This window comes from Bradysia coprophila, chromosome IV (assembly GCF_014529535.1).
Source record: "Bradysia coprophila strain Holo2 chromosome IV, BU_Bcop_v1, whole genome shotgun sequence".
NCBI lineage: Eukaryota > Metazoa > Arthropoda > Insecta > Diptera > Sciaridae > Bradysia > Bradysia coprophila.
In genome coordinates, this window is record NC_050738.1 from 4,107,432 (window position 1) to 4,120,202 (window position 12,771).

General features: G+C 36.7%; 2 protein-coding genes across 2 annotated transcripts; both read left to right on the top strand.

The window, feature by feature from the left end:
- The first annotated feature begins 3,612 nt into the window (after positions 1-3,612).
- LOC119065989 (glucose dehydrogenase [FAD, quinone]-like) lies at positions 3,613-5,997 on the top strand. Its single transcript, XM_037168195.1, has 9 exons — positions 3,613-3,703; positions 3,771-3,967; positions 4,035-4,233; positions 4,295-4,420; positions 4,481-4,605; positions 4,674-4,844; positions 4,963-5,407; positions 5,467-5,695; positions 5,751-5,997. Exons 1-9 carry the CDS (start codon positions 3,613-3,615, stop codon positions 5,899-5,901), a joined length of 1,734 nt encoding a protein of 577 aa, XP_037024090.1. The 3' UTR covers positions 5,902-5,997.
- A 3,765-nt stretch (positions 5,998-9,762) lies between these two features.
- Positions 9,763-11,816, top strand: LOC119085873 (1,5-anhydro-D-fructose reductase-like). Its single transcript, XM_037196382.1, has 5 exons — positions 9,763-9,866; positions 9,945-10,055; positions 10,732-10,899; positions 10,965-11,516; positions 11,582-11,816. The coding sequence occupies exons 1-5, from the start codon at positions 9,834-9,836 to the stop codon at positions 11,777-11,779; spliced, it is 1,062 nt and encodes a 353-aa protein (XP_037052277.1). The 5' UTR covers positions 9,763-9,833; the 3' UTR covers positions 11,780-11,816.
- The last annotated feature ends 955 nt before the right edge of the window (positions 11,817-12,771 follow it).

Consider the following 12,771-nt stretch of genomic DNA (forward strand, 5'->3'; position numbering starts at 1 on the left):
CCCACAATAAAACACTAATAATAGAGTCGACGATTGATATTAGATTCTAAAATTAAATGTCTTCGTTTCTTGCGTATCACACAGATTTTGTACTACAGTTAGTTCATTAATAAAGTACACACTTTGAAGTCTTTTTAAAATTATTAAATGTCAAATAGTAGAGGGTTTGATTAAATGGCGAATTAACAGTTTTGAAATTTGAATTGTTTTTTCGACGGTTAGAGGCTTTTGCATGTTGAGTTTCTCCATATTTTTTGCAAATAGCATTTTACAGGCACGGAAAAATGTAAATGTGGGATTAAAAGACTTAGTTTAATGCAAGGTTCTGAAAGAACCTTAATCAATATCATGGTCTAAGAAATTCCTACCATCAAAATATTAAATCTTTGATGAGTACGTTTGTAGTTGCCAGCGTGTTTCGAAGAGCATTCCTTAGGATCTCGACGCACTTATGTTGTCAAACAATCCGTTCACGAATGAACAACGGAAGCTTATTGTTAAACGGAGAGATATAAAAGGTGTATTCGTTAAAACAAGTCGGACAATTTTCTTGAAAAAGTCGGACAAAATCGGACATATTTTCGCTAAAAAGTCGGACTAAATCGGACATTTTCTAAGGAAAAGTACCTGTATTTTTTCAATAAAGTACAAAATCGGACAATTCCTCGTCGATAAATCGCAAAGTATACTGAAGCAAAGCACCCAGCAGGGTAATAGAGGTTTTTACACGTCAAATACCAATAATACCATTAGCAGCCTAAATGGTAATTTTGCAATGACATTATGAAAAAAAAGGTATGGAAATATTAGCTACTTTATTTTTTTCTATTACCCTGCGATTTGCGGTGATTTGACTGAAGGTAATGCAAATGCTCAGCGGATCACAAATTTTACGGAACCTAGGTTTCGGGTGAATATAAGATATAAGACGCGTTCTGTTGCTTGCGTGACGTTTGGAGTTTTTGTGTTGAGTATAAAGATGCAGCCTGGGGCCAACATTGTAAAAATTATGTTCACCCGAAAGTAGGGTTCCGTGAGTTTTTGTGGATTTGCATTAAGTACCTTCAGTATGTTTATATACTTTGGATAAATCGTACTTATAAATTGAATTTAGAGGCGTCGGGAATGAAGTTCATCTAAAAGATAAAAAACACCTCTAGCGAGTTTGCTTCTATTTTGGATTTCTGTCTAAACTTTATGGACATTTAGATGCATGTCACTTCCTGAAGTCTTATCACTCAATCATGGTTCAACAACCTCCCTGTCGTCCTACAACTTACAACTTAGATGTTATAAGTCAAAAGGAATATAAATAACTTATAAATTCGATTGTCTGTTGATTGTAAGTTAACGTATACAAAATTGTAAATATGTGAGTCAACCTCTATGGTACCTCTGAGGGATTCTTTTGAATAACAGCCTACCGAAATCGGACGCATTTTCCAGTGGACTCTTTTATGTATGCCTAGAAAGGTATTCGATCCTAGAAGCCAAAACCTCTTTCGAAAAAATTCTTCGAAGTTTGTGTGGCTGGTGAAAGGTGATCAAAAATCGAAAACTTGCACTTTTCTTACCAAAATTTCTCCAGTTGCACGAGCAGTACAGGGTTTATGTGGTTTGGATGCATCTACGATGAAATATGGACACTTAAACATTTCAACTTCTATTTCATCGTACATGCATCCAAACCACATAAGGACCCTATTTGGCCCAAAAGCACATAAAATTACCTTTCTGATGACACCCCACACGACACTGTACGGTTCGTGTAAATGGAGAATTTTCTGTAAGAACAGTGTAAGTCTTCGGTTGAAAACATAACCTGCACATATTTCAGTGGATGAATTTTAAAACCAATAAGTCCCTATTCGGATCAATAGTACGTGTGATTACCTTTCTAATGACACCCCAAACGACCCCGTACGGCTCGTGTAACTGGAGAAATTTTTGTAAGAAAAGTGCAAGTTTTCGATTTTTGATCACCTTTCACCAGCCACACAAGCTTCGAAGAATTTTTTTGAAAGTGGTTTTGGCTTCTAGGGTCGAAAACCTTTCTAGGCACATATAAAAGAGACCACTGAAAAATGCGTCCGATATCGGTAGGCTGTTTTTAAAAGAATCCCTCTCTATGTAGTCAACATAACAAGTGAATACAGTAATATATTTATTGCCTTAATTTTATAGTTACATGTACAATGCAATGACATATTTGTCAATGTGAAAATGTGTAAACAACTAAATGCGAGCGGAGCGAGCGAATTTTTTCGAGTTTGCATCAGAAGCATTTAATGTTACTAACAAATTTTATCTTGAAGAAAAAGTCTCATAAATTTTTATTTTTGAAGAGAAGTCGGACAAAGTTGGACAATTTTTAATGAAAAAGTCGGACAAGTCAGACAAATCGTACAAAGTCGGACAAATGTTGAAAAAGTCGGACAAATCGTACATGTGGGACGTCTGTTTATCACAGAGGTGCAAACAACGTTTTTCTCAAAAAAGCAACGAAAGTTTCACATTTCGTAACTGAGTTGAGAAAAACCTTTTTAGTTGAACGAAAACAAATAATTTTATTGATTGTTTCTGATCACATGAACTGAACAGAGTAGAAAATTTCTCCGAAATCGAATTTTTATATTTTATAGCGACAAGAAATTATTGACAATGAAACGCGACTAAATTATTTTATTTTTTTAATTAATTTTTCGTATCATTTGACTATGGATGTTTGAATTCGAAACCAACAGCAATGTTTTAATGTGCATCTTCTGCACACGCATATTTCTGTAATCTCTTTAATATATTTAGATGTTCACAAAAATATTTACACTAATTACAGTTTGTTCATGTCATTTTTACACAGTTTTAGACATGTCAGAGTTTTAAGTGTACCCAGTCAATTAAGTTCTTCCCAAATTATGAATTTTTGGCGAAAAATTTAAAATTTCTATCGCGAATTCAAATATTGCGCAATTTGGGAAGAACTTAATTGACTGGGTACATTAAAAACTCTGACATATTGACAATCTTTAGAAACTGTGTAAAAATGAAATGAACAAACTGTAATGTAATCGAATTTAAAAATCACGAAAGAACTGCAAAATAATTATAAAAGTAACATTCTCACATGAAAACAGAATCTAATTGACAAAAGTATAATGAAAGCACAAATAATACTACGCGACCAGCAATTCTGACATTTGAAATTTGGCTGCTCATTAACGTGCCATTGAAAAATGTAACCAGCAGCTTCAATTCAAATGCATTTTCATTCACGATTTTACTTTAAATTTCAAAAATAAATAAAAAGTATATTGTTTGTATGTCAAGAAAGAACACCCAAAATCAAAAGTGTCAGAACGACAGAAAAAAAAATCTAAATGCAAATTCACTATTTGACAGATTAAGTGTGACACGTCTTAAAAAGCAAAAACTGTAACATTGATTTTTGTACGAACTGTATGCGAAAAAATTTGTGCGTGGGGCGTTGGCTACTCGTGTCGAATCAGTCGACATTAGTTACTGGTCATAGTCAATTGAAATTGCATTCTCAGAATGAATCTTTTATTTTTCTTATTTGAATCCATTCCCTGGCTCATTCAATTTTATGCAGAAATGTATCAAGAAACCGATTTTAAAAATACAATGCTCGAGCTGGAAAATGAACACAATGTGCCAATTGTTAAAACTTATGATTTTATTGTTGGTAAGCACACACACTTCGTGGATCATTATTTAATTGGAAACCACAGCTAAATCTGCTTTTATTTTAGTTGGCGGTGGATCAGCAGGTAGTGTGTTAGCTGGAAGATTATCAGAAAGATTCGATGTACTACTTCTGGAAGCAGGCGGCACACCACCACCCGCTGTAGATGTTCCTCTATTCGCATCAGTCATCTCACAGAGTCCATCTATCAACTACGATTTCACGTCTGTTCCACAAACTAACGCATCTTTATGTCGCAACGGAGTAATATCGTTTGAGTTATATCACCCATTTTGTACGATGATGAAATGGTTCTCTGTAATTTCCTAAGATAATACGAAAAACCACTGGAAAAATGCTCGGTGGTTCTGGTTCACACAACGTCATGATACATTCAAGAGGTAGTCCAAAGGACTATGACAACTGGGCATCGCTATTAAATGATGACAGTTTCAACTATACAAATGTGCTCAAGTATTTTAGGAGAATGGAAACCTTCATTGGATATAAATTTGGGGATGAAGGCGATGGTAGTAGAGTTACGATAATAAGATTATTGGTTCAGCATAATCAATGTATTGATTCTAACAGAGTATTATGGGAACGATGGACCGATCGTAGTAGACACACACATCATCCCTATGCTTGATTTATGGCTACTGGCTGGACAGGAACTAGGATATCCTACTGGTGACTCAAACGGGTTCCAACGTGAAAGTTAGTTTGCATTGACTACGTGTTTAATTGACCTTGTTCACTCACATTAGCCGGTTAAAGGTTTTGCGCCCTTCAACATAGCAGTCAATAACGGGAGACGATCTAGTTCGTATGCAGAGTATATTCGACCGCATGAAGAGTTAAGGAGCACATTGACAGTGCATCGATATGCAAACGTTTCACAGGTATTCGTTTGAAGATCCTTCAGATTGTGAATCGTAAGTTTTTTTTTTAAAATGATTCGCTTGTGTAGATCTTGCTGAACGATAAAAGGGAAGCATATGGAGTGACTTACATACGGAACAGATTCCCACAAATGGCCCTTGCACGAAACGAAATTATTTTGAGTGCTGGTGCATTTTCCTCCCCCTTGCTGTTGATGAAATCGGGAATCGGTCCAGAGAGCATTTTAAATGAGGCAGAGGTAGGCGAATAGTCAAGACCTTGCGTATGAAGCTACGTAACTCATGTCTATTTTTACTAGTTATATGAGTCAATGAAGAGGTATTGAATCAACTCAAGCTTAAATGCTTTCATTTCAGATACCTGTGAAAGTGCCACTGGAAGCCGTAGGAAAACATTTACAAGACCACACCATGTTCCCGTTGTTCGGGTTTTCAACCAATGATTCGTCGGCTTTCCAAAAAATTGATTCTTCTGAAATCGAGAAAATTATGACAGATTTCCATAATGGAAAAGGACCTTTGACCACAACTGGAGTAGGCTGTCATTCTTTCATAGTGTCATCAAAAGCAGATCCGCACTGGCCTAATTTTAGAATCGATTTGACTGTGGGAATGTTGGCCCAATTGGCCGAAACAAAGCCCACTGTGGGATTTATCGTTGTTCTTAGTAGACCGAAAAGTATTGGCTCCTTAACGATGGACACAGACAAATATAGAGCAGGGATAAGAGACGATGAACAATTGGCTATAATCGATTACAACATACTGACGCATCCAGACGATATCGATGTGATCTTAGAAGGTAAATGATGGAATTTTTCCGTTAATTTGTTCAGTGTTATCATGCCAAGATTCCGGTAGGCATCCGATTGGTTTTCAATATTATCGAGACGCAAGCTTTCAGAAGCATCAACGTGACTTTTATCGGTCAGCCTGATCCTGCATGCAACCAATTTAAATTTTTATCTGACGATTACTGGAAGTGCAAAATTCAGCAAGATGGAAATAGCTGGACTCATATGGCTGGAACGTGTAGCCTAGGGCCTGACACCGGTCATTCCAACACATCTGTCGTGGACACGAAATTTAGGTTTGAAAATTTTGCTGGTAGTGAATGACCTAAGTCTGCTATAATATGAATTTAGGGTACGCGGTGTTTCTAATTTGAGAGTAATCGATGCTTCCGTTATTCCTGAAATTACCAACTCAAACGTAAATGCACCAATTATGATGTTGGCCGAGAAGGCAGCTGAAGAAATTATGAATTCCTATTCTGACCCGAATGGAACTGGATAACTGATCGACAACAGGCGATTATTGCTGTTATCCTTTATTGCTTTGTGTTTGACTTTCAACTATTAAAAATCAGGAACTACATTTCAGAATGAGGCTGAAGAGAATATTAATTTTGTTTTTGAACATTAGAAGCGCTGGAATCTTTGTTGAAAAGGAAAATATTTTACTCACTGCACCCCGACATGAGTCATAATGACTCAGTCATTACTTCACTGACGTGACCGTTAGAGCTCGGGCTTAGTGAGTAAAATAACTAACGTAACGTAACGAACGTAACTGGAACTATATTTTACCTCTTGTGGTTGCTGTACTAGTAAGAAGTATGCACTTCCGCTGTATGTGTACCAACAGCCCCTTGTCTATTCAATGCATGCCTTAAATTCAAATATGTACCAAAAAGCTTCAAAATTGCGCAAGTAATTATGCTAAGAAAACCAGATAAACCGCCAGAAAAAGTAACCTCGTACAGGCCGATCTCACTGCTACCCACAATCTCAAAAATATTCGAGAAGTTGCTGATAAAACGACTAAAACCTTTGGTGAAAATCCCCGATTTTCAATTCGGTTTTAGAAACAACCATTCAACAATTGAACAAATTCATAGACTCACTACTAAAATTGAGAGTGCATTCGAAAAAAAGGAGTACTGCCCGGCAGCATTCCTGGATGTATCACAGGCATTTGATAAAGTGTGGCACAAAGGACTCACATATAAAATGAGCACACTCTTTCCAGGCAACTACTGTCAACTGCTTGAATCATACCTATCGGAGAGAACGTTCAGAGTAAAAGACGAAGAAACCTATTCAAACTTCTATCCAATACTAGCAGGAGTACCACAAGGAAGTGTATTGGCACCTTTCTTATACACTATATATACTGCTGACATACCTGTAACCACAAACTCTTTCATTGGAACCTTCGCAGACGACACAGCGATCATGGCAACAGATACATCGCAGTCGGAGGCAGTTAAACATTTACAAAATGCTTTGGATAAAATAAATCAGTGGACCATCGATTGGAAAATAAAACTCAATGAGTCAAAATCTAATCACGTCACTTTCGCATTGCGTCACATAAACAGCAATCTCCGCATTTACCTCAATGGAATTCCCATTCCGCAGGCAGAGTCAGCTAAATATCTAGGATTAAACCTGGACAACAAACTAAACTGGAAACATCATGTGAAGCAAAAAGCTGAGCAAATCAAACACAAAACGAGACAAATGTACTGGTTAGTCGGATACAACTCTAAACTTAACCTGTATTGTAAAAGATTGATTTACAAATCAATTTTCGGACCTATCTGGATGTACGGCTCTACTCTTTGGGGCTGTGCTAAAAAATCAAACACAGATATCATCCAAACAAGTCAAAACAACTTTCTTCGCATGATCACCAACGCATATCGTTACGTGACAAACAAAGAAATTCACAAAGATTTAAAAATACAATGGGTTGCCGATGTAATTCGGGAAAACGCCATCAAACACGAAAAAAGACTGCTTCACCACACCAACGTAGAAGCCTATTACTAGATATAACAAATGAAATAAGGAGGCTGAAACGTGTTAAACCCCACGAACTGACATGAAGGATGAAAACAGCACACCGCATAGGGACTCGACCATTGGGTCGTAAAACCCACACAAGTCTTACTTTCTTCTAATTACGCAAGTAAAAGGAAGATAGTACAACTCAACCCTAGTAATAAATTAACAAATAGTTAAGATTGTACTGTTCATACCAATAAAGGTGTTTTTGAAAAAAAAAAAAGTCTATTGCAGTAAAATGTATATCACCAATAAACCAATACACACGCTATGTTCGACTCATAAACATGGTCCTTCGAATCCAGATGCAGAACTGGTTTGAAAGGAGAACATTAAGATCGATACGTTGACTAGCAAATAAAAGTGAATAAAACTTTTCCAGCCTAATGCCGCTGGCTTCCTACAAGTTCGATCTACCAATTGCACTGATAACTAACAGTTTCGTCGGAAAGTTGTTGTTGATCGTTTTGTCAGTAATTAGACAATTATTCTTACGCAATTCTACTCGACTAAATTTTATAGGATTTGGTTCAAGTAACCAAATAGCTAGAACAGTTTAGAATTTCCCAGCTGCAGATAATGATCAAGTCTTTCTTTCGGTGTACGAGAAATTTCCTATCTAATTGCCTTACGAAAGGTCAAAACATGATATTTGTAATTCTACAAATACATTAGAAATTAATGGAGAAAAAATCGTTCTGCATAATTCACGCACTATGCAGGTCCAACATGCAACAATGCCACTTCACATACATCATAATTTATATGGTGTTTAAGTAGAGCGAGATGGAAAATCAACTCGGGGTATGCTGTCATCAATAATACAAAAGAATCTGACAGAAGACCCGAGATGGAACAATAGGTTGTTATTTCGCCATCTCTCTCACTTAAACACTCTATAATTATTTGATGATTCGATTGTTTTCTTCCGCACAGATTAGAAGTATCAAATACAAAACAACAACAAAACCCACAAATTTTTGACCTATATTGACAAAAAATAAAGAAAGATGGCTACTGGCCGCACAGAATACAATTATAAGGAGCATCGGCATCCAAAATGCTGGTTTCCTCTTGGAATTTACATTTTCATAGAAAAGCGACCGCATCAAGAGTAACATTGACATTTTCGATTTTGAATTGAGCCAAAGGGAAATGGAAATTATCGACAGTCTCAACGCCAATAATCGTTTGGTGAGCTTCAATCATTCCATTCATGACAAAAACTACCCGTTTGGAATTGAAATTGAATTTTAAGTTTTTTATAATTGGAAATTGTGGAAATAGACCATGCCTTAAGAACCATACGTGTCTTGTAGCTTTTACAACCGTATTTATTCCATGGACGATTTTACAACCATTCGAGAAAGTTTAAGATGAAATTGGCGTAAGGTTAGTAATATTCAGCTTGAAAACAAATGATCGGTCTTCTTAACCTGAGTACGATACAATTAAATGCTTCTTCGTTGCTTTGTGTTACTTTGAAGTTTAATGTAATCTGGTAGAACGTTTTTAGCCCCGTACGAATTACTGGGGACTATTAGGATTAATATGCCGTTTGTAACACTCGGTCATAGATGACGAATCTGGATTTTTCTTTCGTCTGTACAAATAAGAAAAAAAAAATTGAAAAATTTCGCTAAAGAAAATGACATTGGTGAAATTCTATTATAGGAATTGACGATACCAATCAAGGAAAAGTTTATTGAAATCGGATCAGTGGACCTTGGAGCCATAGGAGTGAGTGAGAGGCTGCCCGAATCTAAGTGTTTTTTTTTGCATATAAATCGAGTAAATTTCATCCGATTTTCCTAATTTTTGTTTTACTTGAGACTTGCATACCGAATAGAATGTTGTTAAAAACGTTTTAAATTTGGGTCCATGTATTAATTAATTGCAGTCTAAGTCACATTTTGAAAATATTTCACGTTTCGTACTAGATTGTCGGACACACTAGGGTTACGGCTGTGGTATGATAACAAAGGTACTAGGGTTACAAATGCACTAGGGACGGACTAACTAAGGATACGGCCTCACTAGGGTTATGGACGCATTATGGGCTAAAGCCGCACTGCGATTGTGGACGAATCAGAATTACGGGTATGCTCAAAACAAACGAGACATTGAAAACGGAATGGTGTATTTTGTCGTGCGGGCTGACACGTCTACGCATCTGTGATACACATACTCTTACACATTACTAATACTTTTCTAAGATTCCAGTTTCTTAATTTTTTTTGTATTCAACTATCATGTAAGATTAATTACAAACAGAACCAGTAATTCAGTTTGAGTTTGTCCAGTGTATAACACAATCTAGAACCTTGTCAAGACTATTTGTATGAAGTCTGATAATTTGTTCAAAACTTAACAAAAATGTTTTATCTCAATTTGGCTGTGCTGTTGCTAGTATGTATAAGAAAAAAAAACTTTTGCGGATGAAGTCTTTAATATTGTTGCTAAACATTCATTGTTTTCATCTATTAGTGTGTCGGTGCAGTGACACTCTTCAAGGTTGAATCCAATCCAAAAGCCATTCCGACCATACGGTTGAGTGATGGTTACGAAATACCTGCAATTGGATTGGGTACAGCAAGAGTAAGTATAAAATTGCTATAGCAAATACGTGTTACAAATCAGAGTCTAAGAAAGAAAGTACGGAACTCGACTGAGGAAATAAACTTGACCATTTGCAACGCACCATGCAGACGCGTATCTAGATTACGGATACCACACTCGGACAGTGTGTCATACTTCGACTTACACTGATAGCAAAAATTGAAATCTTCATATATCTGTCACTTTCAGATACTTGTCATATCACGTTTTTTTTGGTGTTTGTGCATGGGGCGTTGCCATTTGCTGTCTACATTATGATAATGTTGCTATCATCATTCACCTAAACTTGTACTTGAAAAGTTTCGTGTTGTAAGCTGAAACAATTATTATCTATCAATTTCGGTCTGTCCAGACTGTGGAACATTAAAGTAGGGTGTGCATTTTTTGAGTATCTAGTGTTATAGTGAAGGCTGTGGACTGTAAAAAAATAAATATCTTGATTGATCTTCTAAGAATCTATTTAAACGTTTTACAGACGGCATCGCCAAATCTTCCTGTGACCTAAGTATTTCCGATACAATCTTTTACGCCATAAGTTTTGATATAGATTTTGCTGCACATGAACCAGTGCTGACAGTTGATTTGTAGTCGCTATTGGTAGCAAACGTACATCATGCGTTAATAATTTGTTACTGTTTCGTCTCTATTAATTTAGGCTAAAGAAAATGACTGCGAGCAAGCTGTCAAAGATGCCATTGATGCTGGATATCGTCACATAGACACAGCGTTTGTTTATGAAAATGAAAAAGAAGTTGGTAATGGAGTACGTGCAAAAATTGATGAAGGAGTGATCAAGAGGGAAGATATTTTCATCACTACAAAGGTATACTTTCTGTAGCTTCAAGTATTTTGTGGAATGCAAGTGAAAATTCCGTTTCCAATCTTCAGTTGTGGAATACATTCCACGATCCAGCCGACGTTCCACTTGCATTCCAGAAATCGTTTGATAATCTGAATCTGACTTACATCGATCTCTATCTACTGCACTGGCCGATGGCCAATGCCAAAATCAACAAAGACGGTTCGAACACACCACCAAAAGATATTGAGGATGTGAACATTCATCCAATGTTGGACAATGGAACGTATGTCGAAGCTGATATTGACTATTTGGATACATGGGGTGCCATGGAAAAGCTAATGGCCAATTATAAAATCCGTAGCATTGGCATTTCGAATTTCAACAGTCAACAGATCGACCGTTTATTGTCTGTGGCAACAATAAAACCAGTTGTGAATCAAGTGGAATGTCATGTTAATCTCAATCAGCATAAATTGCTAAAATTTTGTGCCTCACGTAATATCACCGTAACAGCGTATTCACCGCTGGGTCGACCGAATGACATGGGTCGAGCTAATGTAGCAAATAATTATCCGAAAGTATCCGAAATTGCAGCAGCTCATAACAAATTGCCGAATCAAGTTATCCTACGATATACGGTATGAATTTCAAGCGAACAGAAATTGTACGAGAATTCGTATTTATCTTCTTCGATATTTTTCAGTACCAAAATGGAGCCATTGTCATTCCGAAATCGACGAACAAAGACCGCATCAAGAGTAACATTGACATTTTCGATTTTGAATTGAGCCAAAGGGAAATGGAAATTATCGACAGTCTCAACACCAATGATCGTTTGATCAGCTTCAACGAATCCATTTATGATAAAAACTACCCGTTTGGAATTGAAATTGAATTTTAAAGTTTTTATAATTGGAAATTGTGGAAATAAACCATGGCCTAAGAACCATTTTTAACATTCAGAATTGTATGCAGACGGTAAGGACAAAGTATTTGCCTATGGTCATAGATGGCAAATCTGCAAAACAAATTTTTGTTCGTCCATATGTATGAGTACACGTGGTTTAGGTCGGTCGGCCATGCCTGAGCTGCCGCCTAAGTATTTTAAGGTTTTTCGAGTATATCTACGGAAGAATAAATTTTGTAAGTGTAAATGAAACGGAAAGTTATAGGTATTGACGATATCAATCGAGTAAAATTCATCCGATTTTGCTAGGTCACTCATTGAGTCACAGTAGAGAAATCATTAAGTCTTGTTATTGACGTCATATTTGTATAGCGCGTTTACGATACAATCTTATTTGGACAAATCATAGACAATTCTACCATAAAAAAGTGCTTCAAAAGTTCCGCACTACATGCTATCGAACATCCAATGAAAGCAGGGGGGTACTCACTCATTTATTTTATATAATCTTCTGATGTTTTTGAGATGTTCTCATCAATAGATTGAATATTTAGAAAACATCTTTGTCAATAATGTGAGTGATGGATTGAAGATTATACTGTGTTTTAGTTGGAAGTGGCAGCGCCCGGTTTTTTTACGTTACGCTTTAGCAACGGACTAGATGCAACAGTAGAACTCACCCACAGCGCGAAGCTATTAAAATAATCTAACTAAGTCATAAGAGAAAAATGATGAGAAACAGAACAGAGCTCTTCGCTCTACCCTTGCCCATGGGTCGCGTGCAGCGAAATTGCAGACAAAAATTACTGTTTCGACCTCAAGTGCTAACGGCGGTCAAAGACTAGAGAGGACTAGTCTTCTTCAGTCGTTTCCGTTAGACGCTTCCCGAGACAGTAGTAAATTTTCGGTTGAACAAGCGTTAGAAAATTTACGGAAAATTGCGGACCAAACTTGAATGCTACTTCGAAGGTCCCCAGAACGTAGCA

Excerpts from the sequence above, each read along its gene's own strand:
- LOC119065989 (XM_037168195.1), top strand. The coding sequence starts at position 3,613 with ATGTATCAAGAAACCGATTTTAAAAATACAATGCTCGAGCTGGAAAAT. Across the intron at positions 3,968-4,034 it reads CATCTTTATGTCGCAACGGA|ATAATACGAAAAACCACTGG; the intron begins GTAATATCGTTT and ends TAATTTCCTAAG. Across the intron at positions 5,408-5,466 it reads TATCGATGTGATCTTAGAAG|GCATCCGATTGGTTTTCAAT; the intron begins GTAAATGATGGA and ends AGATTCCGGTAG.
- LOC119085873 (XM_037196382.1), top strand. The coding sequence starts at position 9,834 with ATGTTTTATCTCAATTTGGCTGTGCTGTTGCTA. Across the intron at positions 9,867-9,944 it reads ATTTGGCTGTGCTGTTGCTA|TGTGTCGGTGCAGTGACACT; the intron begins GTATGTATAAGA and ends TTCATCTATTAG. Across the intron at positions 11,517-11,581 it reads AAGTTATCCTACGATATACG|TACCAAAATGGAGCCATTGT; the intron begins GTATGAATTTCA and ends GATATTTTTCAG.